The sequence below is a fragment of the Cololabis saira genome, chromosome 6 (assembly GCF_033807715.1).
Source record: "Cololabis saira isolate AMF1-May2022 chromosome 6, fColSai1.1, whole genome shotgun sequence".
NCBI classification, from domain to species: Eukaryota; Metazoa; Chordata; class Actinopteri; order Beloniformes; family Belonidae; genus Cololabis; species Cololabis saira.
In genome coordinates, this window is record NC_084592.1 from 15,008,349 (window position 1) to 15,034,162 (window position 25,814).

The window sequence follows — 25,814 nt, forward strand, 5'->3', positions numbered from 1 at the left end:
GCCTCGACGCGTAGTTACAATTTTCAGGAGGTGCACGTTGACCAGTGACGGCGTCAGTGACGGCGTGTCCTCTGCGTCGATCCAAACCACACGCCGCAGGCACGGCGTCGTTTTGACGCAGAACCATAACTCAAGCATTAGGGTTTACAATGACAGTATTCAAATGCACATACAAGAAACAGACTACTGTACAATGTCCTGAAACCACAATAAAAGGTTAACATTTAAAGCACTTAGTGCAACTACAAAATACAGACTGATTAAAATAACATAGATTAGAATAATTGAACCTAAAATAAGGTTGGGTCAAGATAAATAAATCAGAAAATCCAAATGGCATCAGATGGCACCCACAAGGGAACCATATGATGGCCAAATACCCGTCCGGTATTTTCAATGAGAACAGGACTGACTATCCAAAAGCCACTTTTTGACGGCCCTAGAAAAACTATGGAAGTCAGCCATGTTCATTAGATTGTCCGGGAGCCCATTCCATTCCTTAATAGCTTTATATGAAAAAGCTGATTGAGAAAAGGCGGACTTCCTTTTCGGAACATTGCGCTGTCATCAGGGCACGGACTGAGAGTACCTGGAGAAAATCCAACCTGAATATCTGGCCTAATCCTCCTCTGAAAATCCACAAACCTTTAAGTCGTAGGAAAACTTTGATCGATCCGATTGTGACTGTTGAAGGCATCAATCAGATTAAATTAAAATACACAAGATTGTTAAGCACGCTGAACTGGTGAAGGATGTGTTATCACTTAATGCCTTAACATAACAGTCTGGCATGGTGGAATCACCTGAGTGACTCCCAGTATACGCTCCTGATCACTCATCCACTTCCTACGCCTGCTTCACCCGGCTCAGGGCTCGTGGGGGACTGCAGTCCATCCCAGCTGTCATCGGGTGCAACCTGAGCAGGTCGGCGGTCGATCACAGGGCCGTCCGCGGTCAGGCTCACTCCTACGGTCACAAATCTACTCGGTGACTAACCACCGAGCTGTCCTCCCAGAACATCTGTCCTCCCAGAACATCTGCACATCACTTTTCTGTGCCGGGTCTCGGCCGGGTCTCAGCACAGCAACAGGTAAATAAGATTTCCTCAGAATATGTGAAGTGTCTCAAATCAAACAATTTAGTTGTGCAGTTTTCAGAATTTGGTTTAATCGCTCTCATTTACGATCAAATCAGAATGTGCGTACCCAGTACTTGAGTTGTAAAAAAAAATCAGGGGGGGTGGTGGATTCTATCATATGGGGACAGATAATTTGTGCTGATTACAAATAATATAATATATTACAAATAATAGCACTGACCAAAACACCTGCAGAAATACTGCAGGAATGACAGCAGTTAAATGCAGCCTTCTGTAAGCTTTAAATATCCACTGGGCTTTAATCAAATACATGAAAACACAACAATAAAAACACTATTCTGAACTTATCAATATGACTCTGTCCTTCACAGGATAAGTAAAATGGATCACTGCAAAAACTCAAAATCTTAACAAGAATATTTGTCTCATTTCTAGTTAAAATTTCTCATTTTAGTAAAAAAAATCTCATTACACTTAAAACAAGACTCATCACTGGAAAAAACAACAATTTTCACCTGTTTCAAGTAGATTTTCACTTGAAATAAGTAGAAAAATCAGCCAGTGGAACAAGATGTCTTTGCTTGTAATAAGAAGATAAATCTTTTCCTACTTATTTCAAGTGAAAATTTACTTGAAACAGGTGAAATTTGTGAAATAAGTGATTTTTCTGGTGTTATTTTTCTGGTGATGACTCTAAATGTTGAAATAGCAGTAAAACCACATTCATTGATGAACTGACATAAGGGATGGAAAGGGGGGGTAGCAGTTTTACAGGGGGGATGATTTTGACCGTTTTTATTTCAGGGGGGATGCTATCCCCCCTCATCCCCCCTCAACTCCAGTACTGTGCGTACCTGTATACCGTTTAAAAACAGATGCTTGGAAACCGCAAATGATTTCTGCAACAAGCTCTGGAAGACGATGCTTTTACTGCTTTTTTGGGTTAATTAAGGACGTCTTCCTCCGAGCCGACGCTGCAGTTCAGCGTCTGTCGAGATAAGAGTCACGTTACAGCCGAGCTGAATTGAGCCGGAGTTTGTCCTCCGCAGGGCTGCAGAGGCTGATCTGATGTGACGGATACGTCTGGACTCGGGAGAGACGGGGCCTCGCCGTTGTTAATTGAAAATTGAGGCAGTGCTGAGATGATATTGATTTTCACGCCTCCACGGTGAGCGGCTCACGGACGGCCGCGCCGCTACGAGAAGTGGGTGAAGAGGTGAGCTGGGAACAAGCGCGGGGGTCACGGCAGGACAGCCAAACCGAGATGAGGGGGGGGGGGGGAGAAGAGCAGAGGGAGGTGGGAAGAGCATCCTAAATGGATGTTTGGGGCCTTTAACGCTGGGAAGAGGGCAGCCATCTCTGGCGTATATCGCTGTTATAGCCCTCAACCTTTGGCTGGATGCTCTCAGCTGGGGGAGCAACCTTTCAGGCCTCCGCCGCTCCTCCACAGCATCGATCGGGCCGGAGCCAACCATCCCCCGGCGGGTCGGAAGTCAACACAACCGGGCCAGGCCTCCAGCATTAGTTAGAGGCATCAATAAAAGCGCGAGTCCTGTTTGTGTTTTGGTGGCCTTTGAGACGCTTTAATACGCTCCCTCTGAATCGCTGTTCGCGCTCATAGACTAACGGCAGAGGTGTCAAAAGTATTCACATTCATTACTCAGGTAGAAGTATAGATACTAGAGTTTAAAAATACTCCTGTAGAAGTTGAAGTATCATCTCAAGTTTTTTACTCGAGTAAAAGTATAAAAGTACTGGTTTCAAAACTACTTAAAGTATAAAAGTAAAAGTAATGTAAGGGGGAAAAAAGCCATTAAGGACAAAAGCCATTGAAAATGAATGTATCTTAGTATAACGCAAATATATTAAAGAACCATATATGTGTACTATTGAGCATTAACATGTGTTTCAGAGAGCAGGAGATATGATGACTAGTTGCCTATAAGTATTGTAATGGTGCAAAAAGTCAAACTTCAGAGGCATGTTATCATTTATCCTAACCTTTATTGGAATGTACATCCAAGTTTAGTTGCAGGAATCTGAGGGAACGGATGTAAGAACAAAACTGTACAAGAACATCTGAAACAACCACAACCAAATTCACTCTATCCGGATGGAGCAATTTAACTGGATAGTTTTTATTAAAGGCCGAAATGAAATAGAGTAACAAGGCTGTTTTTAAAATGTAAGGAGTAAAAAGTACAGATAATTGCGTGAAAATGTAAAAGTAAAAAGTCGTCTGAAAAATAATTACTCCAGTGAAGTATAGATAACCAAAATTTCTACTTAAGTAAGGTAACGAAGTATTTGTACTTTGTTACTTGACACCTGTGACTAACGGACAAACAGAGCAGCGTCTTCCACGGTCCTGGGCTGAGCGCTCAAGTACAGACCGGCCCATGTGATCGATACTTTCCCTTTTCTTTCCCTTCGTGCAAACCACAAACCGTAGTTTCCTCCTTCCTGAGAACTGCCATCCACCCACTCCCGATGAATAACAACTATTCTGTGGAAGAACAACCGCAAGGTTCCAGATGACAGAGACATGTTATGCAAATACTGATTGCATGTGTCAGTTATTTGCATTTCTACCTGGAGGTGGGCCAGATCGCTGTGACTTTGTTTAACTTAAAGCCGAAACTTAATTTGAACATCCTCGCCTGTCGTGTGGCACGCGCAGGAGGAAATGGGGTTAATTTATTCTCCCTGCATGCGGCGCGTGGCGTCTTCTGCTACTTTTACTGTCACTTTTAAGTGGAGAAGACCAAGCCGACACGGATGAGGTGGAGGGAAGCCCATGCTGTGCTGCGTGCACATGTTGACTTTGCAGAAGAGATAAATAGAGAGATGAACAGATAAAGAAGTGCCAGAGGCGGGAGTGTAGGAGTCAGGGGAAGCACAGGTGTCTTCAGAGAAAAGCTGCAGATCTCCACAGAAACAGCAAAGACAAGCCAAGACTTCATCTTATCACTTACATCATTTACAAATCCACTCCTTTCCAGGAAGAGAGGAAAAACAAAACAGACATAAGAATGATTTTTCAGTTTCCTGAAGAAACCTGTAATTTGACGGCAGCAGCACTAAAAATAGCCGTGAGTCACATTTACCGTCGCGTTGAATCAGAATCAGTTGAATATTTTTCAATAAGCTTGTTAATCATTTGGAGAAGCTGAAGCGTTGCTTTGCTTTTACAAAAGAAACAGTTCTGAGGGATTTCAGCTGCTCGTTGTTGGTTCTGGTGTTCATCGAGGAGACGGGTGTGGTTCTGCTGAAATAATAATATGATACTACATTTACTGTATTTTACGCACTATAAGGCACACCTAAAAGACTTAATTTTTTTCAAAAGCTGACCATGCGCCTTATAATCCGGTGCGCCTTATATATGGATCAATATTGAATATGTTGTGATTGCACTAACGTTTAATTTACCGTAACAGCATCAGAATGTTTTTTACGTGTTTACTGAATGGAGGAAATGTTCCCCTGCACTATGTGAAATAAATGTTGCACTACATGTTATACTTTGCTGTTGTTAAAACATAAAATGTGTCACGAAAATACTAAGGCTTTACCTCAGAGAAAATAATAAATCAGTTTATTCATTTTGGGAGTGAATGGAGTTGTCAGAAAGCTGATTTTTAATCTATTAATAAAGTTTGACTGACTTATCTGACTGTTTTGTTGACACTCCCTTTAGCGCAGCACTGTCTAATGGAGTGTTTCTCAATCCTGGTCCTCGTGGGCCCCTGTCCTGCATGTTTTAGATGCTACCCTGCTTCAGCACACTGTGATAAAAGTACCTGTGTCATCAACAGAGTTGTGCAGACCTTGGTGACAAGCTAATGAAGACCTTTAATTAGAATCAGGTGTTGGTGCAGGGAAACATCTAAAAACTGCAGGCAACCAGGATTGAGAAGCACTGGTCTAATGGATGCATAACGTAACCCCATCCTCTACTGTAGCGCCTTATAATGCGGTATGCCTTATAGTGCGGAAAATACGGTAATTTATTTAAGGCGCCTTTCAAGGCACTCAATAACCGCATAGCCTATTTCCCGGGAAAAGTCGTCACCGAGCCGCCTCGTTGTCAACGCCACCGTTAGATGAAACAGCCAACGCGCTTTATCCACCTGGCGGGGGGCCAGGTGTAAGCCAAACATGGAACTTCACAACGAAAGTGGTGAACGCTGGGAACGCGGCCAGAAATAGTTTTGATGTGACTTGAGTTTTCAGCAAGGAAAAAAAAAAGTAAACAAAAGAAAACAGATGACAAAAATAGCGTAGCATCGTGTTCAGTTAGCCCAAAAACAAAAAGCGGCGCACAAAAGAGAAAAGAAAGAAAGAAGCAGGATCACGTTAAAGCAAAAAATCTTTGTTACTGCAACAACCGAGGAAAAAGCCAGCATCCCGCCGGAGGATAGCCCTGACGTGAGGGGGAGCGCCAGTCACAACGTTAGCCTACATGGCGACAGTAGCAGTTCTCTATAGTGGCTGTGCCAGGCCCCCGGTCTCGCACTCAGCAGGCACGCCGATTTTTTCCAGTGGCCAGCCGCGGTACTGCAACAAAAAATCCCATGGGGCCCAGAAAGCTTTTTTCCCATAGACCGCAATAGTAAAAGAGAAGCCTCTAAAACTGTTCACAGGACACCTCCAGCTGTAATCACCGGCAATTACTAATCTTTGTATTCTATATTTTTAAGTCATGGACTTTATATCCGTCAAAAATGTTTTCTAACGGCCAGAAAAGTCAAAGAAAAGTCTCTTTCTGGGCGTGACGTCACAGCCGTGTCCGTGCACTCCATGCATGTATTATATTAATACATATATAATTATATTATATGAATGAATAATGATATCTGTAAAGCGCTCTGGGTGCCTTGAAGGGTGCTATATAAATCCAAGTCATTATTATTATTATTAATACATTAATAATATATGTAATAATATACATGTAATAATATATATTATATTAATACATATTATATTAATATTCGCGTCATTGCCCCGGGGCATGATGGGAGGCCCCAGAGCATCATGGGAGGAGACTCAACTGCGCATGCTCTATGGGCCAGTGTATGCGGAAGTAAACCCGGAAGTCAGAGATTTTTTCGGCTTATGCGCTGACTGAGCAGAATGCATTGAAATGAATGGGCGGCCATTTTTGACGTCCCATCCAGTTTTATAAAAGATCCATGTATGGGCCCCATAACGTGGAAGTAAACCCGGAAGTCAGGAACTTTTCCGGCGTATGCGACAGGCGAACAACTTCCATTGAAATGAACGGCGGCCATTTTCCGGTCCGGTATCCAGGTTAACATAATACATCCATGGACTGTGCACGTGTGTTTGCATGTCTGTGTGTACGCGGTGTGCGCTTTGGTTTAGGGCAGCATGAAAAAAATATTTGCACGAGGGCCTCTTGCCACGATGTCACGCCCCTGACCATGATGCCCCTTACGTGAGACGCTGCTTCCAGTGGCAAAAAAACCTGGTAAAGTTCAGATGAAACCCCCCTCAGGTCACTGCAGAGCTCCTTCTTTCGGTTGCTTCACGTCTAAAGCGAATAAGCGGTGGGTTTGCACTTGTTTGGAGATGATTGTGAGCAGAACTCCCCGACGGTGAGCCGAGCAGCTCATTCCTCAGAAATGTCACTGACGCAAATTATTGATCCAAACACGAGTTTTCTCAGGAAACTGAGGGATAACAGATATTATTAGTTTTTTCTGCCTTTTATACTTCTGTCTTCGCTCGTCTCCGTCAGAATAAAGCTCCTGGGTTCCTTTCACAGGTGCATTATGGGTCAGCTCTGCGGAGCAGTCTCTCCATAAATACATTTATCTAGCTGCTCCTGGTTTCTGTCACATCATCAATAAGCAGCGGTGACCCTGAGGAACAGATGCAGCTGCTTCAGAGATGTCCAAAAATAAAGATCTGCTGCTGTTTTGTGTTTTTTACACTTGACACTTTTACACTTGTGTTCTGCCTTCTTTCCTTCAAGATTTGTTATCAGTGTAATCCAGAGGCAGCTCAGACCTGCGGCACCACCGCGCACCGCCGAGCAGGAAACAGAGGACACTTATTTATTATTCACACATATTGAAGTGTGCACAAACACACAGGAGCACGACAGTCTGCACAGGGCAGAGCGTCCGTCATCTGAGAGTCAATATCCAGGTAAATCAATCCCACTACAAGTCCAATCCCTCGTTGCTCGGTGTTACCTGCGACGGGGCTGAGGCCCGAGGGGTCTAGAAAAACCGGGAACGAGGTGACGGCGGCAGCTGATGTCCTTCTAAGGGAGGAAACTTTTGTTGTTTTTTTTGTTAAACATGATGAACGGTGAAGAAATGTGGCTTTGGAAGACTCACCGATCCCACAACGTGGAGTCCTCAGGGGAAAATCTTGAAGTGCACTTCTGTCTTATCTCCTCTTTTTGTTTTTGCCAAAGAACATCTGTTGTTCAGCTGGAGAAAAGAAAAAAAAGGAAAAGCAAGCGGCGAGACCCGTGGCGGGACACGCTGCTGCAACACCGAGCGGAGGTTTATCTACGCACACAGAGGTGAAGAAGGTCACATGACCTGCTGGAAAACAGCCGGTACACAGATTTCATCTAACGCTGCACCTTCCACTTTTTAAAATTGTATATATGTTAATAAGAGGAGTCACTTGCCTATTTACTGTACAGTGAGCGAAAATAACCGAGTCAAATTCCATGTTTTGTTTGACCTGATTTGGCCAAATAAACATGATGATCAGGGGTGCAGATCCGATGTCAGGATTGGGGGGGACACCAACGTGATTTTAATTTGAAATTTTTTGCCAATATGCAACTCATACCATGCCATAAATTGGTAAAGGCTCGACAAAAAATACTGCACAGCCTGTCGCTGATCCACCCATTGATTATTGAAAAGGCTTCTTTTGAAAACAGATGCATACGACCGGGAGGAGGCAGGAAAACAGCGGAGAAGTGAGCCACATGTTGGCTACGGGCAGGTACAAATGTAAACACAACGTTGACGAAAAGTAATTGTCGAGCCCGTCAAATTTTTTTAAAATATTTTATTAATTCAGACTAAAAAAAAATAATTTATGGACACCTCAAAACGCACCGTGGATGTATTATTTTTTTTAGAAATATATTTTTAATAAATATTCTACATATTCAACCTTGAAAATACATTTGTTCAATTTTGAATAATTTAGAGAATTTTTATTGGGGGGGACAATTCATGTTTTTCAGAAATTGGGGGGGACATGTCACCCCCGCCCCCCCCCGTCCCCCCCGGGATCTGCACCCATGATTATGATTATGATATAAACCCTGATGACGATATAAAAAGAGACAGTCACTGATGCAATTGTGCTTTATTGCTGTTCAGGTACAGTATTATAAAACATTAGGTTCATAATAATTACGAAATATCACAATCTTTTTTATTTTTATTTTCACAAACACGAATGTATGCAGATTAAAATATAGTGAATGTATATATAAAAAAAAAAGATTACAGTAAAAATCAAACAAACAAAACGGAACAAATAAAAACCAGCAACAACATTATGAAAGGCAGTGAAATGCCTCTTTTTTTAGGTGCTGAACCATCGTCTCTCTCTGGAAACCAAGGCCGGACTGGGGAGAGCGGGGTGGCCACGTGGCGCCGGCTGCAGCCCCGGCTGCAGCGCCGGCTGCAGCGCCACAACGCCGCAAGGCCAATCCCGGAGCGGTGGATTGAGAGATTGCTGACAACCAAGATGAAGCCGGTTTGGTGACCGATGAGTCGTCCCATCGGTGGCTGAGACTCCTTCACGTTGGACGGGCGTTACGTTTCCTACGTGACCTCGTTATCTTTTTATCGGTAAAAAGCTCTGATATGTCGTCACGTCGTGACCCGGGGAGTAAAAACACAAAACTACACAACTAACCAGAAATCTGATCGGGATGATTGACAATGCAGCGTCTTCACTGAGAAAGGTCGAGCAGCCTCGTCGAGGCGTCGTGTTCGACATCGCCGTGGCAACGCAAGGTCGTGGGTCATGGAGAAGTTTCATTCTTTACTATTATTTACTTGCTTTAAAAATCAACTGCATACATAACTTCTGAAGACATAATTCATACTAAGCAGTCAGGTACAGGTCTTAGATACAAGCGCGGGATCCGGTAATAAGTTACGGGTGGTGAGGGGGGTTTGGGTGGGGGATCAAAGTCTGCGTTTGTACATTCAGTCAGAAATGCAGCCCAGATGGTTTGCCGGTCTCTCCTCGGACGCCGGCCACGATGGATCCTGCAGCGGCGCCGCTAGCTCGCCGATCCGGGCCCGGGCTTCAAAAGGTCAGAGGCCTGGAGTGGAGACACGCCCCGCCCGTTGCCGAGGACGACGCCGCGGCATGTAAACATTGTGCAATAAAACACCCGGCTTGCATCGGAGGGACAAACGGGCAAGGAGACGGGAACCGACAAATAATATTAAATAGAATATAAACAATTTCATAGCCGTCGACAATCATTCAGAAACAAAACATATTCACATTTTCAAAATAAACCTCTCCTCCATCATTTCCTCCATCATTGCATTGAGCCCTGAACATTCTTTAAATATCCTCTTCTCCTCCGTCGTAGACGGCACCGTCTCACGTCTCCTCCGCTTCAATCTCATGTGCTTTTTCTGTCACAATTCAAAACTAGGATTTACAACACCGGCCACTATTTACACTGCCGTTACCGTGGAAACCCCGCGGAGGGTGGCTCCATCCATCAGGTCAGCGGGGCGAGGGGGGTCCGGCTGGACCGAGGGTCCAGTTGGTCGGGGTCAGGGTGGGACGAGTGGGCGTTTCCGGGTCGCTGAGGACACGCCCACAGCGGGAGATTCTGTACAAGAGTCCAGCTTTTTCTTTTCTTTTTTTTTTTTTTTGAAACACACAAACCTACGGAAGAGTATTAGGGCTATGCAGGAGAAAAATACAAATAATATTTTAGAGGAGGAAGATTTTTTTTTCATTATGCACTTCGAGAAAAAAGTGGAAATGTCGCGAAAAAAGTTGAAATGTCAAGATTAATGTTGAAGTACAATTTCGAGAAAAAAGTGGAAATGTTGAGAAAAAAGTGGAAATGTCGAGATTAATGTTGAAGTACAATTTCGAGAAAAAAGTGGAAATGTTGAGAAAAAAGTGGAAATGTTGAGAAAAAAGTCGAAATGTCGAGATTAATGTTGAAGTACAATTTCCAGAAAAAAGTGGAAATGTTGAGAAAAAAGTCGAAATGTCAAGAATAATGTTGAAGTACAATTTCGAGAAAAAAGTCAAAATGTATTTCAACTTTATTCTTGAAATTTCTACTTTATTCTTGAAATTTCAACTTTATTTCACGAAATTTTGACTTCATTCTTGAAATTGCATTTCAACATTCATCTCAACATTTCGACTTTTTTCTCGACATTTCCACTTTTTTCTCGAAGTGCACAATAAAAAAAGAATCTTCCCCTCTCAAATATTTTTTCTCCTGCCTGGCCCTAATACTCTTCCATACAAACCTGATCAGGTGCGGACAGAAAAAGTTAGACGGTTTTCTCGCTCGAGTGCCACGTGTTCAACCGTCACCTGGAAACACGAGTCCGTGGGACGGAGGCGAACGCAAGCGAGAGCTTGGATTTGGTCTTAGATGGTCTGTACACTCGAGATGTAACAACGCTTCTGTTTCCATAACCGTCCTCGTTAGTTCAGACGTAGTTTTCACACGTTTCATCGCTTTGGCAAAGAGGTTCACGCTCACCACATGAACGGTACACCTGTCAGGTGAAGCTCGGTCGTCACAGCTCGACTCTTCAGCCGGTCGGTCGGAGCTCCGACTCACAGTAAAGGTAAGTGCAGTAGTTCAGCATTTGGCCAGAAGGTCTTGTTCCTCAGCGGCTGGTGGAGGAGGAGAGGTGCACCTTGGGAAGATGCTGAGGTCACCCTGACCATAGACATATATACGTAGACGCCGCACCGAGCGCTGAGCCGTACGTCAACGTCGCCGCCATATTGGATGTGGCAAGACTGTGCTGTAAACTAATACAAGTAAATGGACTTCATTTCATAAAGCGCCTTTCTACAAAGAAACTTACGTTTTACGTCTCATTTATTTATTCACACACGCACTAATATACTTGGGAAACAGTTAGGCACCAAATATAATATATTTAATTTTCTCAGACGGCAAAAATAAAAACTTTATTGATCCCACATAGGAGTAATTCACGTTATATCAGCTCACAAAAAAACAAAGAAAAGTCACAAAAATAAGAGAAGAAATAGATGACAATAAGAAATTACATAAACATATTTTAAAATTTTCAAGTAACAAAATAACATATTTGAACAATTTTTCAGATTTCTTCAGTTATTTTATTGTCTGAAAAATGGTTCAAATGTTATTTTATTGTCTGAAAAATTGTTCAAATATGTTATTTTGTTATTTGAAAAATTTTAAATTTGTTTTGTTGATGAGAAAATATGTTTCTCTATTTTTCCTATTTTTGTGAGGGGGGATATATATTGTTTTTCGGCACTACCTTGTTCTCTATAGCTGATAGAACATGAATTACTCCTATTTGGGATCAATAAAGTTCTTATTTTTGCCATCTGAGAAAATTAAATATATTATATTTGGTGCCCAACTGTTTCCCAAGTATATTAGTGCGTGTGTGAATGAATAAATGAGACGTAAAACGTACATTTCTTTGTAGAAAGGCGCTTTATGAAAATAAGTCCATTTACTTGTATTAGTTACAGCGCAGTCTTGCCACATCCAATATGGCGGCGACGTTGACGTATCGCAGCAGCGGGCAAAACCACTCGATGCGGCGTCTACGTATATATGTCTATGACCCTGACGCCTGGCGGGTCGTTGCCGGGGCGACAGCAGCACCCGGAGCCCGAAGGTGCCGGTGAAAGCTTGCAGAGGCGTCGGTTTGCTTGTAAACTTCAGGAGTCTGAGACTCTGTGGTGCAGAAGCCGCAGGACGTCGAGTCTCATCAGCACCATGTTTAGACCTCCTCCGTGTTCAGCAGTGTTTGGCTCGGATAAAGACACGCGAGGTCCATTCAGCATCTCACCAGCACGAGAACCTGCTGCTCTGATCTTTAACTTCAGCCCCCCGTCGATGGACGTCACAGATTTTAGGACCAAAGCGCCAGAAATAAATGTTCACGTGACGTCAGTTCACTTCGCAAGTGCTAGTGTGAGTGAAGGGGGGAGGGGAATGGGGGGGGGGGGTCCGCGGCCCGGTCACGGAGAGGCCTTCCTGCTGGTCCAGAGCAGTGTGGGGGGCAGGGGGGGGGACCGGGGCGCCCGCTGCTGCTTCCAGTCGCTCCGCCCCTCGCACTGCAGTCGCCGCCAGCGCAGGAGCTCCCCGAGGGCGGCGCCGTCGTCGCTGTCGTCGCCGCCGCAGAGGCGGAGCCGCTGGAACACCTGGACGGGGGGGAGAGGGAGACGACAGCAGGGTGGGTTCGGGTTCAAACACGCCTCGGGACCGGTCACATGAGGCTGACGCGATGACCGATGGAGGCGGCGATGAGAAACATTCATCATGGAGACATCAAGATGGTTCGTTTCTGCTGCCGGGATGGACTTTTTTATTATTATTAATATTTTTTTAATTATTTTCATCATTTATTAGTAATATCAGAGACGTTTAATAAACGAGACAGCCCACTACGGTTGGGTTTCCTGTATCTGTGTCACGTGACTGCCACGCCCCTTTGGGAGACCGGAAGTAGGTCCTGAGTCTATTGAGTCCTATGGGAAAAGTGAACGTGAGCACAGATTATTACCAATTCCTTCGCCCCATAGTAACCTAAGTAAATATGGGACCCATTTTTTAAAAGCCACAAACCTTCTGAACATTCTGACACCAAAATGGCAATTTTCAGACCGACAGATTAGGAGAAAATTAACTTTGTTTGAGACCTGTCTCTGTCTGAGCAACACACTCTCGCCAGATTTGGCTCTCATCGTTTTCCCATCGGATAAAATGAAGTTTAAAACTAAAATAAAACTTGCTTCTTTGCTTAATAATACTGTTATTTTTATTATTTAAGTCTTTTTGGAAGAAAGTTGTACTGTATCTAGTGTTGTATGTTCCAAAACGATGTGGGGAGACGGGCGGCCACGCCCACTTAGGAGACCGGAAGTGGATACCATTTCATACTATTGGCAGTAACGGTAATGCGCTGTCTTCTGTATAGAGTATCTTTGGTAATATAATAGTAATTTTTTGAATATATCAGTGCAACCAGAGCTGATGATTCTCTAGAAGTCGTCACACCCGCTGATGACCAATCAAAGCGCTTGATTGGCAGCGCCAGCAGCTTCCTGCCCTCTGAAATCCCGTGGAAGCAGCGTTGGGTCTCAGTTGGGTTAAATAAAGAAACGTCATGTGTTGTTTATTCACATGAGGTTGTGTTTATGCCGCTGCAGGAACCAGATGTTCAGTCCTGATGTCTTGGTGCCGAAAACCTCGGTTGTACAGTAATCCCTCAGACTCAGACGTCTGACTCCGACCCCACGACCAATCGGTGGTGTGTAGTGTGATGACGTCAGATACAGCCGACTCAGTAGTAGTTAGAGAAACAGTATCTACTCGGCACGGGTAGACCCCTAGTGGAAAAGCGCCAAACCGAGTGGAGGCGAGCCGAGCTGAGTAGGTACTAGTGGAAAAGTGGCATAATACAAGCGAGCAGCGACACCTCTGATCGCGGTGAGATTATGCTCCACGTAGGGATGGGTGGTATGGACTAAAACATTTATCACCATCATTTCTGGCATTTATCCCGATAACGATAAAAAAAATACCAATACAAAAACGTATTTCTTTCTTTCTTTCTTTCTTTCTTTCTTTCTTTCTTTCTTTCTTTCTTTCTTTCTTTCTTTCTTTCTTTCTTTCTTTCTTGGCTCATATCTTCTTTCTTTCTTTCTTTCTTTCTTTCTTTCTTTCTTTCTTTCTTTCTTTCTTTCTTTCTTTCTCTCTTTCTTTCTTTCTTTCTTGGCTCATTTCTTTCTTTCTTTCTTTCTTTCTTTCTCTCTCTCTCTTTCTTTCTTTCTTTCTTTCTTTCTTGGCTCATTTCTTTCTTTCTTTCTTTCTTTCAGGCTCATATATTTCTTTCTTTCTTTCTCGCTCATTTCCTTCCTTCCTTCCTTCCTTCCTTCCTTCCTTCCTTCCTTCCTTCCTTCCTTCCTTCCTTCCTTCCTTCCTTCCTTCCTTCCTTCCTTCCTTCCTTCCTTCCTTCCTTCCTTCCTTCCTTCCTTCCTTCCTTCCTTCCTTCCTTCCTTCCTTCCTTCCTTCCTTCCTTCCATCAGCTTTACACAAAAACTTCTTCAACAGGAATTTATCATTTTTACCGCGAGTTACCGTGGGGAATTTTTTTGACGGTTTATCGTGAACGGTAAAATATCGCCCATTCCTAGCTCCACGTGTAGAGAAAAATCCCTAAGACAATTTCTTTGTTCTATAATGCACTTTGCATCATTGACAAAGACAAAAAAAAAATGCATTTCCACTTGAAAAGAGCTGAGTGGAGACGCCTTTCGATGCCAGATGTGAGCGTGTAAACCACCTGACTCCTGCTGCAGACGACTGGACACAAGCTGACCTCAAGGACCTCCATGTCTCAATTAGTATCGACATTTCTTTCTATATTTTCAGCCACGTGCATGTTTGCAAAAGAGAGAGAGAAGGAAGAAAGGATCACCCATCATCTTCAAACAGGACGGTTTCATCAGCGTAGTGTCTGACCGAGCCACAGGTGCAGGCTCCAGGTGGACTCGCCCCCGATTACACGTGCACATGCATACGTGGTCTCCGCGTGCCTGATGGACCCGTTCACACCACCAGTTCACATCACGGGTTCACGAGGACTTTCAGAGGCTGCCTGTAACTGGATGCCTGACGTACTTCATCAAACCCTCGCAAAGTCGCAGAAACTGAACGTGAGGCCTCGCTGCTGCGTCTAATTGATCCTCTAATTAACTTCTGGGCCCCTGCGGGCGAACAAAACCTGCCTTTGTTTCAATCTGTGACCACATATCCGATTCGCTCCACTTGGACTGTTTTTGCGCTCTGCTGAAGAACTTCTGACCACGTCCTCGCCCGCTCCACGGCACATGTGGACGACCGTCGACAAATGCACACACGGACCGATTTACCGCTAAAGCGAAATGCTAAAGGATCTAATCCATAATTTACGCCCCCCACCCCCCGTCAGGCTCCTCTCGGCTCTGGCGCCGGCGAGGAGCACCGGCTACGGCGACCGTAGACAAGAGGGAACAGCGTGTCCTTCTGCAGTGCATGACTATACATGGACACACACACACACACACACACACCATTGACCATTAATATTCCATTAATCGGAGATCCCTGTTTTGCGGCCTTCACGTCTGAAAGTGCAGAACATTTGCAGACTCAAGGTGTCGCCTCATCACAACACGATGACGCTGCGGCTTTTAGAAATTATGTTTATGCTTAAAAGAAAAAAGATCTTAAGCTTCTAAAAACAATGATATCTCCTATCTTCCAAGGTATGTTCCCATTTTTTTTTTAAAGAAATTCCAGTTATTGCATCTACGGCAGCCAACAGTTGTTTTCCTGGTATCAGAGACTAAATAAAAAAGCTGCATCGATGTTCCAGAAGTTCCACTAAGTTCTGTTCGTGGGACTTTCTGGAAACACTAATCCATCTGTGGTTGGAGGGAAGGGCTTAACTTTATATCCTTATCAACATGGTCATAAATCTGTAAACATTAAAATGATCATAGTAAATGATTCATAGTAAAACATTTTTTTCCTGTGTTGTTGAATAACAACACACTCCACCGCTTCAGTTTTGAGAAATATTCCTGCCTGGAATCGCGGAGGAAAGGAGGGAGCAGGAAGGATGGAGCAGAGCAGCAGCTGCAGGCAGGAATTAATGCGAGGAGTGATTACGAGTGAGCCTTTTCTTGGAAAAACCTTTGATGGATGGCTTGGTGCGGAGACGCCGAGCCTCCGCCCGCCCGTCCCTCTCAGGCCGAGAGAGACCGAGAGGTGAGCATCAAAACTACTCGCCTCGGCAATCCAGGGTCACGCTATTAAAAACATTCAAACACGTCATCAGAATCATGTGACCGGAGCTTCTGCGGCGTCAGCACACATTCCAGGACGGATTCAGATCCGGCCGCTTGGCAGGCAGGTAAAGGTGGTCCGGTGGTCCGGTGGTTCTCATCACCGTCTGAGGACTAAAGCTTCCTGGGACGAGTGCGGCAGCAGGAAATCATTTCTTCTTTCCTGGTTCTGCATAAACTCTGATAGCCTTCCAGCTTTCTGCCTTTGGAGCTCTAAAATAACGATGCACTCGGTGCATGTGGAGCAGGGGCTCATAGCTGATGGCTCACAACTAGGGATGGGAATCGAGAACTGGTTCTTGTTCAGAACTATGGAAGCATATGAGGGCCTAAATTCAAATAGAAAATGCATTTGCGGGAATGCTTTTTCATTTTAAGAATGTGGCTGCATTATTTGAGTATTATTTGAGTAGATACTACCAACATGCAAAAACATTTGCAGATCCTCCACCCCATCTGAGAGGGTTTTCTCCACAGCTGGAGACACCGTAAGACCTGAAAGATCACCTATCCTTCCTGAAAAAGCAGATAAGCTTGTTTTTTTTGCTAAAGAATTGTTAATTCCTCGTAGCTGACGGTTGCAAATTTGCAAAATGCAGTTTGATTGGATTTGACTTGATTGGATTTGTCACTAGCTGACATAGTTTTATGTCAGCCAGTCCTCAGTTCATATATCCTTTTAAAAAGGAGAATTTTAATTTCTATTAGAAAAATGTTGGACATTCTTATGGAATTGCCACAGAGTAATTTATGTTGTATTTTGTTCATTTGTACAGAATAATATTTATTTTATTATAATTCAAATTTTATATTGGTGATGTTAGTCAACCTTTTGTTGTCCTTTTTTCCGCAAATGAGAATCGATAAAGAACCAAATCGTTAAGAAGAATCGAAAATGGAATTGGAATCGTAAAAATCGTATCAATTCCCATCCGGCGCTTGGCTACGGATTTAAAACAAGTCCTGGTTATTTCTCGGCTGAGATGACCAAACGAGCACCGATTCAAAGAGACAAGACTCCAGTTAATGAATTAATCACAATAAAAACTGCAGCTCGGGTTTCAGCGTCTCCCGGCGGTAAATCTTACAGGTATGAATGCACATGCACATTTGCATGTCTGATGGCCTTCACCGAGCCGGAGACGGCACCGGAGGCCACGTGAAAATACGTGGGTGAGAGATTAAAGGAGACGCCTCGGAACCCGGAGCTGCAGTTTCTGTCTGGACGATGGATGGAAATGGTGCGGAAGACGTCTCAACGGGCGAAAAAAACAGATAGATATGGAGGTGAAGTCCCTCAAAAGCAGTGCTTTTCAAGAATCCATGTTTTTTTTTTTTTTTTAAATACTGTATTGGACCTGGTCTTTGTAAGTTTTGACCGTATAGAAACGTAATTCTCGTCAGTTTTGTGAAATAAGACCTGCAAACAGGCATTGTGGCATAGAATTGTCAAATTGGTTTAATTCACCGTTAGGGCTGTGCGATTAATCGATCTTAAATCTAAATCGGATTTATTAATCAAGACGATGTTAAAAAAAGGAAAATCGGAAAAACGATTTTTTACTTTGTTTGGTCAAGAAGATTGTTAATGTTGTCACTTTACTAAACTCAAGGAGGATTTACAGTATCTTTCAGTTGCACTTCATTCCCAATAGGGAAATTTGTTTATTTTTCTTTCAAAATAAAGATAAAATATTTGAAACAATTTATTCCATTGTCTTTTGTAGTTTTACCAAAAACATCGAAATCGAAATCGGGTTTACAGGAAAAAAAATCGGGATTTTATTTTTTTCCAAAATCGCCCAGCCCTAATCACCATACGAATTGTTAGAGATTACTTTTGTAATACTGTAACACTGTACGTTTTGACCGTATAGAAACGTAATTCTTGCCATATTAAGAATGAGATGTACCTGCTGTACTCTACTTTTTGTTACTTTTTAACAATTTGTGCTTTTTATTATTTTACCTCTTTTCTTATAATTTTATTTGTTATTTACTGCTTAATTGTGTCTTGCCGCTTTTAATGTTGATGTAAAACATTTTGAATTACCTTGTATTGAATTGTGCTATACAAATAAACTTGCCTTGCCTTGCCTAAATAAGATTTTATGTTTTGGATCAAAACTTTCATTTTTGTTCAGAACATTGAATAAATGTTCAGCTTTCAACTCCGACTGTTCACAGTTACGGCATTGATCCTTGTAAGAGGCCAGAGTAAAGACTCTCGCCGCCCTCGTCGTGCCACGGGTCAATGAAAAGCACTGCTGTTTGGTGGAGGGGGGGGCAGCATGACATGACACACTCACCACGTCTCTATAAGTGGACGGGACTTCCACCGAGCTCCCCAACCCAACCCCACCCACCCCCCCCGACCCCCTTCACTGTCTTAGAGGGCAGCCCCGGCACCGAACGGAGAAAAGTTGAGATGCCCCCTCTGGAAAACAAAGTGGGAAGAGAGGAGACGCGTTAGGAGACAACAGAGAGAAGATCACTCGTTAAAACCTGGAATATGAGAGGAGCGGTGCGTGGGGTCCGCTGACCCCCACCGTGCACGCAGGCAAAGCTGTCCCGAGCTCATCCTTAAATATTATCAGTTATGACGTTGTCATGTGACTAAGCTTTGCTTGGAAAGTCCTGGAATATGAAATACGGCGGATTTTACAGTTCCTGTTTTATTTTGAAACCCGTGTCTTTGTGTTTCAGTTCTGTCTTGACCAGAGGTGGGTAGAGGAGCCAAAAATTGTACTCAAGTAAAAGTACTGTTACCTCAGAATAATATGACTCGAGTAGAAGTCAAAAGTAGTCATCCAAATAATTACTTGAGTAAAAGTAAAAAAGTACAGACTTTTGTCTGTTAACCATTCAAACAGACAAAAGTACAAAATAATCATTAAATCAATCAAATAATAAAATAAATTAAAATTAATAAAACAAAAAATAGCTTAAATTAAAAGAATCTTAAAGTAAATTCAAGTACTTTAATAAATAATAAAATAAATGAAATAATAACAGAATAAAAAAATTAATTCAGCACAAATAGCACAAAATTTCAAGCCTTTGTACTTTTCTTTTTTAACCAGGCAAAACTAGAACAAGCCCATGAAAACATGCAAAAACAAACATTTTTCCCAAAGAATCACTCAGTGATGTCATGAGATTGACACGTACGCGGATAAAAGGGATAAAAGAAAAGTAACAGCTCAACGTAGCCTAATGTAGCGGAGTAAGAGGAACAGTTTCTTCTTCACAAATCTACTCAAGTAAAAGTAAAAAGTATAGTGATTCAAAACTACTCCTAAAAGTACAAACTTTCCCAAAACTTACTCAAGTAAATGTAACGGAGTAAATGTAACTCGTTACTACCCAGCTCTGGTCTTGACTTCCCTGGTTCCCATCTCCCCTGAGATGGGAACTTCGCTCCCCTGCACTTGTCTGCACCAGTGTCTCGTTAACCCTTCAGTGCATATCTGGTCTCCCCCTTCCTCCCTGCTGGTCCGTACTGTTTCCTACCTCCATGTTTCCTGTCGAGGTTTTTGGATTTTGGCTCTTGTGGTTTGTTAACCCTGCTCTGCAGCGCTTTTGGTTTGTGTTCCGCATAAATAAAATCACTTTTATGGAACGTCTGCCTCTCTGTGTCTCTCCTGCGCTTGGGTCCTAATCTACCACTCCTGACATAAATGAGAACTTTTTAGCTCCAAAGTAGCCGTCGATCGGGTCGGTTATTGTTAAAAAGGTTCAAAGCAACCGCCTTTAAACGTTAGCAGAGACGATCTTACGGCCGCCGTCATTTCTTTTAAACGGCGTTTCACAACGCCGTGAAAAGCAAGCGAGCTTTGACTACCGGACTGTGCAATAACTGTGCAATATTACATAACACTTATTTCTTTTCTATCCATATAATTCTATTTATGGCACTGCAATTTTTCTTTTTAACTATCTTTTTATCTTTATATGGGTGTTTGGTGTTTGATTTCTATATGACAGTGCTGTGTGAGTGAGATGGGGATTTTCCCGAGGGAACCTCCCAAAGGGATTAACAAAGTCATCTGAATCTGAATCTTAATGTATTTGATCTGCTTTTAAATGGAGACACGGCCACATACTTAAAACGCTGAGCTGATTTAGTGTAAAACACATCCATCATCCCGAGACGACCTCCAGCAGGGGTCGTGATGCGATGACGCCAGAATGACGTAAAACTGAACGTGGACTTTAGTCATTAGTGAAAAAAGCTTTCCCTCCTCTTAAACAGATCTTCCCCTCATCATTAACTTATTTAAGCTGGAAGCTCTGAGCGGGAACACGGTGCCAGCCGAATACCGCGTACTCGAGGGGCCTTCTCAGAACGTCACGGCTCTCCCGTTAAATCCGCCCCTGAAAAAAAAAGCACCGGCGGTTCTCAGTCTGATGAAAGATGGCACGGATCAAAGGAGGATTCCACTTTGGTCCGGACGGATAAAAGGAAGATCTGACCGGGAATGTTTCCCCGAGGCGAAGCCGCGGCACGTGACACGGCTCACAAAAAGGTTTTATGTCACGTTTGTGAAAGGCTCTTTCTGTGGACGCCTCGAACGCCGGCTCCATCATGTGATCCTGCGTTTGGGAGGCTCCTGAACGTCGGCCGGTGTTTTAGTTCTCCATGTTTGCTTCTATTATTTAAAAACTGGATTTATTCAACAGAAACGCAAACTCTCAGCGTGCATTTACCGACGCCATCGCTAACAGCTGTGTGTGCTCCTGCGGTCACCTGAGTGTGATGGCTGTCCATGTGCCGGTGTAGAGACGCGGCGCTCGAGTGCGACTTGCCGTGACCCTCGTCATCCAGCGAACCTGAACACACAAGACAAGACACTTATTAAACCACAAGTCTGTCCTTTTTGCTTTTTTTTTTACCCACAAGTAGTGTTGTTTTTGTCAGCCTGTTTCAATTTTAGTTTTAGTCTTTGGGTCAAGCTATCATTTTAGTTTAGTTTGAGTCACGTTCATTCTCCTTTTAGTCGTGTCAAGTTTCAGTCGACTAAAAGTCTGAACATTTTAGTCTTATTTCAGTCATAATTGTCCATTTTAGTCTCGTTTTAGTCAAAGATTGTATTTAGCCAAACTCATTTTACAATTCAAACAAGGTTATCTTATTATAATATTATTGTTATGTTTTAGACTCAAAAATACATTCATTCCAGATACAGAAGACTCTAATTTCAGTTTACAACATATTTATTTTTCACATTTCTCCCCATCTTTTTCTTTTTTGATGACACATTGGATTTTCTTTTCTTTTTCTTTTTTAATGTACGTGAACCTAGAGCTCTGCGTTAACGGCATCAGCCTCTAACTCTGCAGCTGCATCTTCTGGATCTGATTCCCCGCTGCAGCGACTGGGAATGAGGACGTGACGTAACCCAGCAGAACTAAACCAGAGGAAACTACTGAAAACATGGACATTAAGGATCTTTGTCAGAACATTTCGTCTCGTTTTGGTCAACGAAAATGAAGACACATTTTAGCAGTTTAGAGTTTTTATTTTGTAATCTACATTTTAGTCTCGTTTTTATTCATCTACGATATTGCATTATAATATTTAATTATCGTTATCGTCACATGACCAAAATTTTCGCTGCGTCTCGACTCGTTTTCCTCAGGTGATAAAAGTTTATTGACGGCGATATTTAGTCGTAATTTTTCTTGACGAAAGCAACTTTACCCACAAGTCCCCTTGGCCAGTTTCAGTGGACTGTAAATGATAAGACTTACATCTCCCGTCCATCTTAACACACAACAGTGGACTAAGACAGTGGTTCTCAAATGGGGGTACGTGAAGGCACTAAAGGGGGTACGTGAGATTTTAAAATATACATATATTTAAAAAGTAGCATCCATGCAAAAATCCTTTAAAAATCAATATTTCATAAATAATTGAGGAAAATATGTCTAAATTCCTATTATTTATTTTATCTTCAGGAGTAGGCTATTCAACTTATTATCCTAAAACCGCAGAGTATCCCCCGCATCACCTGTCCTTCACCTGTCAATCACTTGGACCAACGATGGAGTCGTGGTTGAAGCGTAGCAGCAATATTTGTATGTCTAATAAATCAGTTACTGATGGCACAGTGCTCTGTTTTAGGTCTTTTTTTACAACCAAAAGTGCTTCGCGCTGGTTAGGGGGTACATCACTGAAAAAAGGTTGAGGACCACTGGACTAAGACGATGCCTTCATGATAGCGCTGCAGTTAAGAAGGATGTAACAATATATTCCCAGTTCATAAAACTCATCCTTGTGGCACCTCCGAGTCTAGAGGCAATTCAGTTATTTGTCCACGCGTGCGGTTACTTTACGTGTTCGCACACATTACAGTGCGTGGAATCCAATTTGAAATGGATGCGGCCTTGATTGGGTTTTGTGCGTGCAGCGGGCTGCGCGTGCGTCCCTGGAAGGCCCGCCGCGCGTTTGCATAGTTTACCTTTTTAAGAAAACTATCAGCTGGACTGGAAAAGGAAAGGAAAAGGAAAAGGATGTGGTGTGTAAACGTCTAAATGCGGAGCGGAGAGGGTGAATACCGTTGGAGATCTGGTTGCCATTCTCGACAGGGACGGGGCTTGGCGAGTGAAGAGAGTGGTTGTTGGCGTTCTTGTCCTGCAGCTGCAGCGATGGCGAGGTTGGCGCTGAGCCACATTCCTCTCGCCCCGGCAGATTGATATTCGAATTGAATCCTGAAAGGAATGCAACCAAAGAGGAGATGACACTTTCTGTTTATGTCAAATTAAGAAGCAGGAATCAAAACACATTTGTGGGTTTTAACAGTTTTCGCCCCCCGAGGCCTTGTGTTTACTGCATATTCCCTCTACTCTCTTTCACGTTCATTCAACTCCGTTCACCGCTCCGTGCCCTCGGCATCAGCAAACGGCCATCCCGGGCCTCGGGAGGAACGGCTCCGCCCCTGCAGCTCCTCGGGGCTTCACATCCCAAACAGCATGAGTAAGTGCCTGCGGTGGCGCATGCATGCGGCGGCGGGGACGGGAATTCATCAGCTGCTGTCCCACACCGAGAATACGCGCCTTCTGGTCTCCCCATGGTCACAAGACACCTAAATATATCCGCAGGAAACTCTACTTCGCTGCGGGTCCCACGCAACGGCTCTGTGTTCAGGGGGAGAGGACAAAAAGGCCGGGTTCGGGAGCGAGACGCTACGTGGTGTAATCGAATAAATGACAGCGACTGCGGTGGGTTTCCACGTCGCTGTCGGTGTGTGAGGGATCTCATGACCATATCCTCTCTCCCTGGTAGCCCTGTGGTTTCCTGATTCCCTGGAACTGTGGATGGCGTGTGTGTGTGTGTGTGTGTGTGTGTGTGTGTGTGTGTGTGTGTGTGGTTGGGGGGGTGTTAGTCAGCTGCTCTGCACAGAGATGTCTGGGATAGCAACTGTAACCCCGGGCCACTCCCCCAGCGTCAGGTATCACATTGGCCCGTTGAACATGTCGAGAGGGAACGGAAGTGGGTTGTCCTGCTAAGCCCGCTGGCGTCCCCTCCGCGCTCAGATCTGAGGGGGGGGGGGGGAGGCCGCGGCCGTCCGCCTGCCCTAAATACCACGATGCCCCCCTGCCCGTCACACACGCTCTGTTTCCATGATGCCGCTGCATTTCCTGCGCGGGTCCAGGTGCCGATGAGGAGGCGAGTGCGTAAGCGTCCGCACTCCACCCGCATACCGTCTCTTATAAGGCGCTCGGCTCGCTGACCCACTGACTTATTGCTATTATAGACGTGTGATGCAATGGTTTGTTACGCAAATCCAGCAGCCGCACTCACGTCGGGCCTTGAGAGGACAGATTATTGACAGGTTGGTCTAAACCAGGGGTGTCAAACTCATTTTGCTTGGAGGGCCGGATTTGACCAATTTTTTTCTCGTGGGCCGCACGCTCAAAATAACAAAAACGGTGCGAAATTTCTTTTTTCTAATTCTTTTTTTTTTACTATTGTTATCTAATCCAATATCAGTATAGTTAATTTTAAAGGAAATATGCACTTTGTTTACACTAATTATGTAAAATATTTTTCTTCAGGATCTTTTCTTAAAATTTCTTGTTTTTTTTTTAATTATGTAAGATACCTTTAATATCATTTTACAAAGATAAACAGAAACAAGTATGTTTTTTTTATATTTCGCTTTTTTATAGGAAATTTAATTAAAACCAAAATCTTTCTTATTACATCTGAGAGTGTTTCTTTGTGATTTAGAGATTTTTCCAGTACAATTAATTAAAAATTGGCGCAGATATTTACGCTAGTGTGCTGAAAAAGTCAGCACTTCTCTTTTAACTGTTTTACTTTGTCACTATCCTCGTATTCAAAACTGAAATTCTCAGAATAAATATCTTCTATCATCTTTTTAGCAGTGATATTTTTCCTGCGAAAATATATAATAGTAGTCAGTTAATAAAAATAAACGAGCGTCTACAAAGAAATAAAATCGGCAAATGCATTCAAGAAAACTAAAAAAATGTCGAAAACTGCTCTCTGAAGAAATATATTATCGGATATTCTGCGACTCATGGCAATTATTTATGCCTTCCTTTTTAGTAAATTAACATTTCTTTTTTTTTGCGTTGGAAACTTCTCGCGGGCCGCATGAAAACCTCTCTCGGGCCGCATGCGGCCCACGGGCCGCACATTTGACACCCCTGGTCTAAACGGTCCACTAGAAAAGTGCTCGGGTTGTCCCATCAGCTGTCGCCGGGGAGTCTCACTCGCCTCAGAAGAACATGAGTGAGCTGTTAAATATTTGATTCCTGAGCCTCGTTGTTCTCCTGCTCATGTATTATTAACCCAACCACGAGTAAAACACTTTGAGGAAACAAGGACCGGCATGAAAACACAGCCGGATCGCAGTGTTTCTGTCTCATATATAATAAACCCGACGTTTACCGTTAATGGAACCGCTGAAAAACAACAAGGGTCCGATGACACGGAACCCCTGTCACTATGCATGACATTGGGTTTCCCCTCTATTTCTAAAAGGTCAGTGTCCCCTCGTCGGAGCTACGATGACCCGCTAGAAACCCCTCAACAAAACTAAACAGCGGACAAGCTGGAGAGCAGCTTCAGCAGCAGACTCATCCATCCTCGCTGCTCTAAGGAACCACGCAGGTAATCGTTCCTACCGACTGCAGTTAAACTCTATAACTCATCCCACTCTGTCAGACGCCTCACTCTGCTGAAAAACACATGTGCTGGGGCCCTCGACAGCTCAGTGGGTTGAGCGGGCGCCATTTGTAGAGGCTACAGTCCTCGTGCGGGCAGCGCAGGGTCGAGTCCCGGCCTGTCGATCTGTACTGCAATGCCCCCCCCCCCTCTCTCTACCCGTCTCCTGTCTACTTACTTTCTCAATAAAGGCCATGCGTAGGGATGGGCGGTATGGACTAAAAAATGTATCACGATAATTTCTGGCATTTATCCCGATAACGATAAAAAAGACGATAAAAAAAATACCAATTCAACTCCATCTTTTTAACTATAAATCTATCTCGCTCTCAGATCCACCATGTTTGTTACACAAAAACGTCATCAACGGGAATT

At 43.5% G+C, this 25,814-nt stretch overlaps 1 protein-coding gene across 1 annotated transcript in view; it reads right to left on the bottom strand.

Moving 5' to 3' along the window:
• Positions 1 to 11,913: 11,913 nt before the first annotated feature.
• myo16 (myosin XVI) overlaps positions 11,914 to 25,814 on the bottom strand; it is a 148,174-nt gene continuing 134,273 nt past the window's right edge. Inside the window, exons 33-35 of the mRNA XM_061723355.1 lie at positions 22,802 to 22,954; positions 20,991 to 21,073; positions 11,914 to 12,550 (exon numbers count right to left, since the gene is read on the bottom strand). Coding sequence (XP_061579339.1) covers positions 12,368 to 12,550; positions 20,991 to 21,073; positions 22,802 to 22,954 — 419 coding nt within the window. The 3' untranslated portion in view covers positions 11,914 to 12,367. The remainder of the gene's footprint in view (positions 12,551 to 20,990; positions 21,074 to 22,801; positions 22,955 to 25,814) is intronic.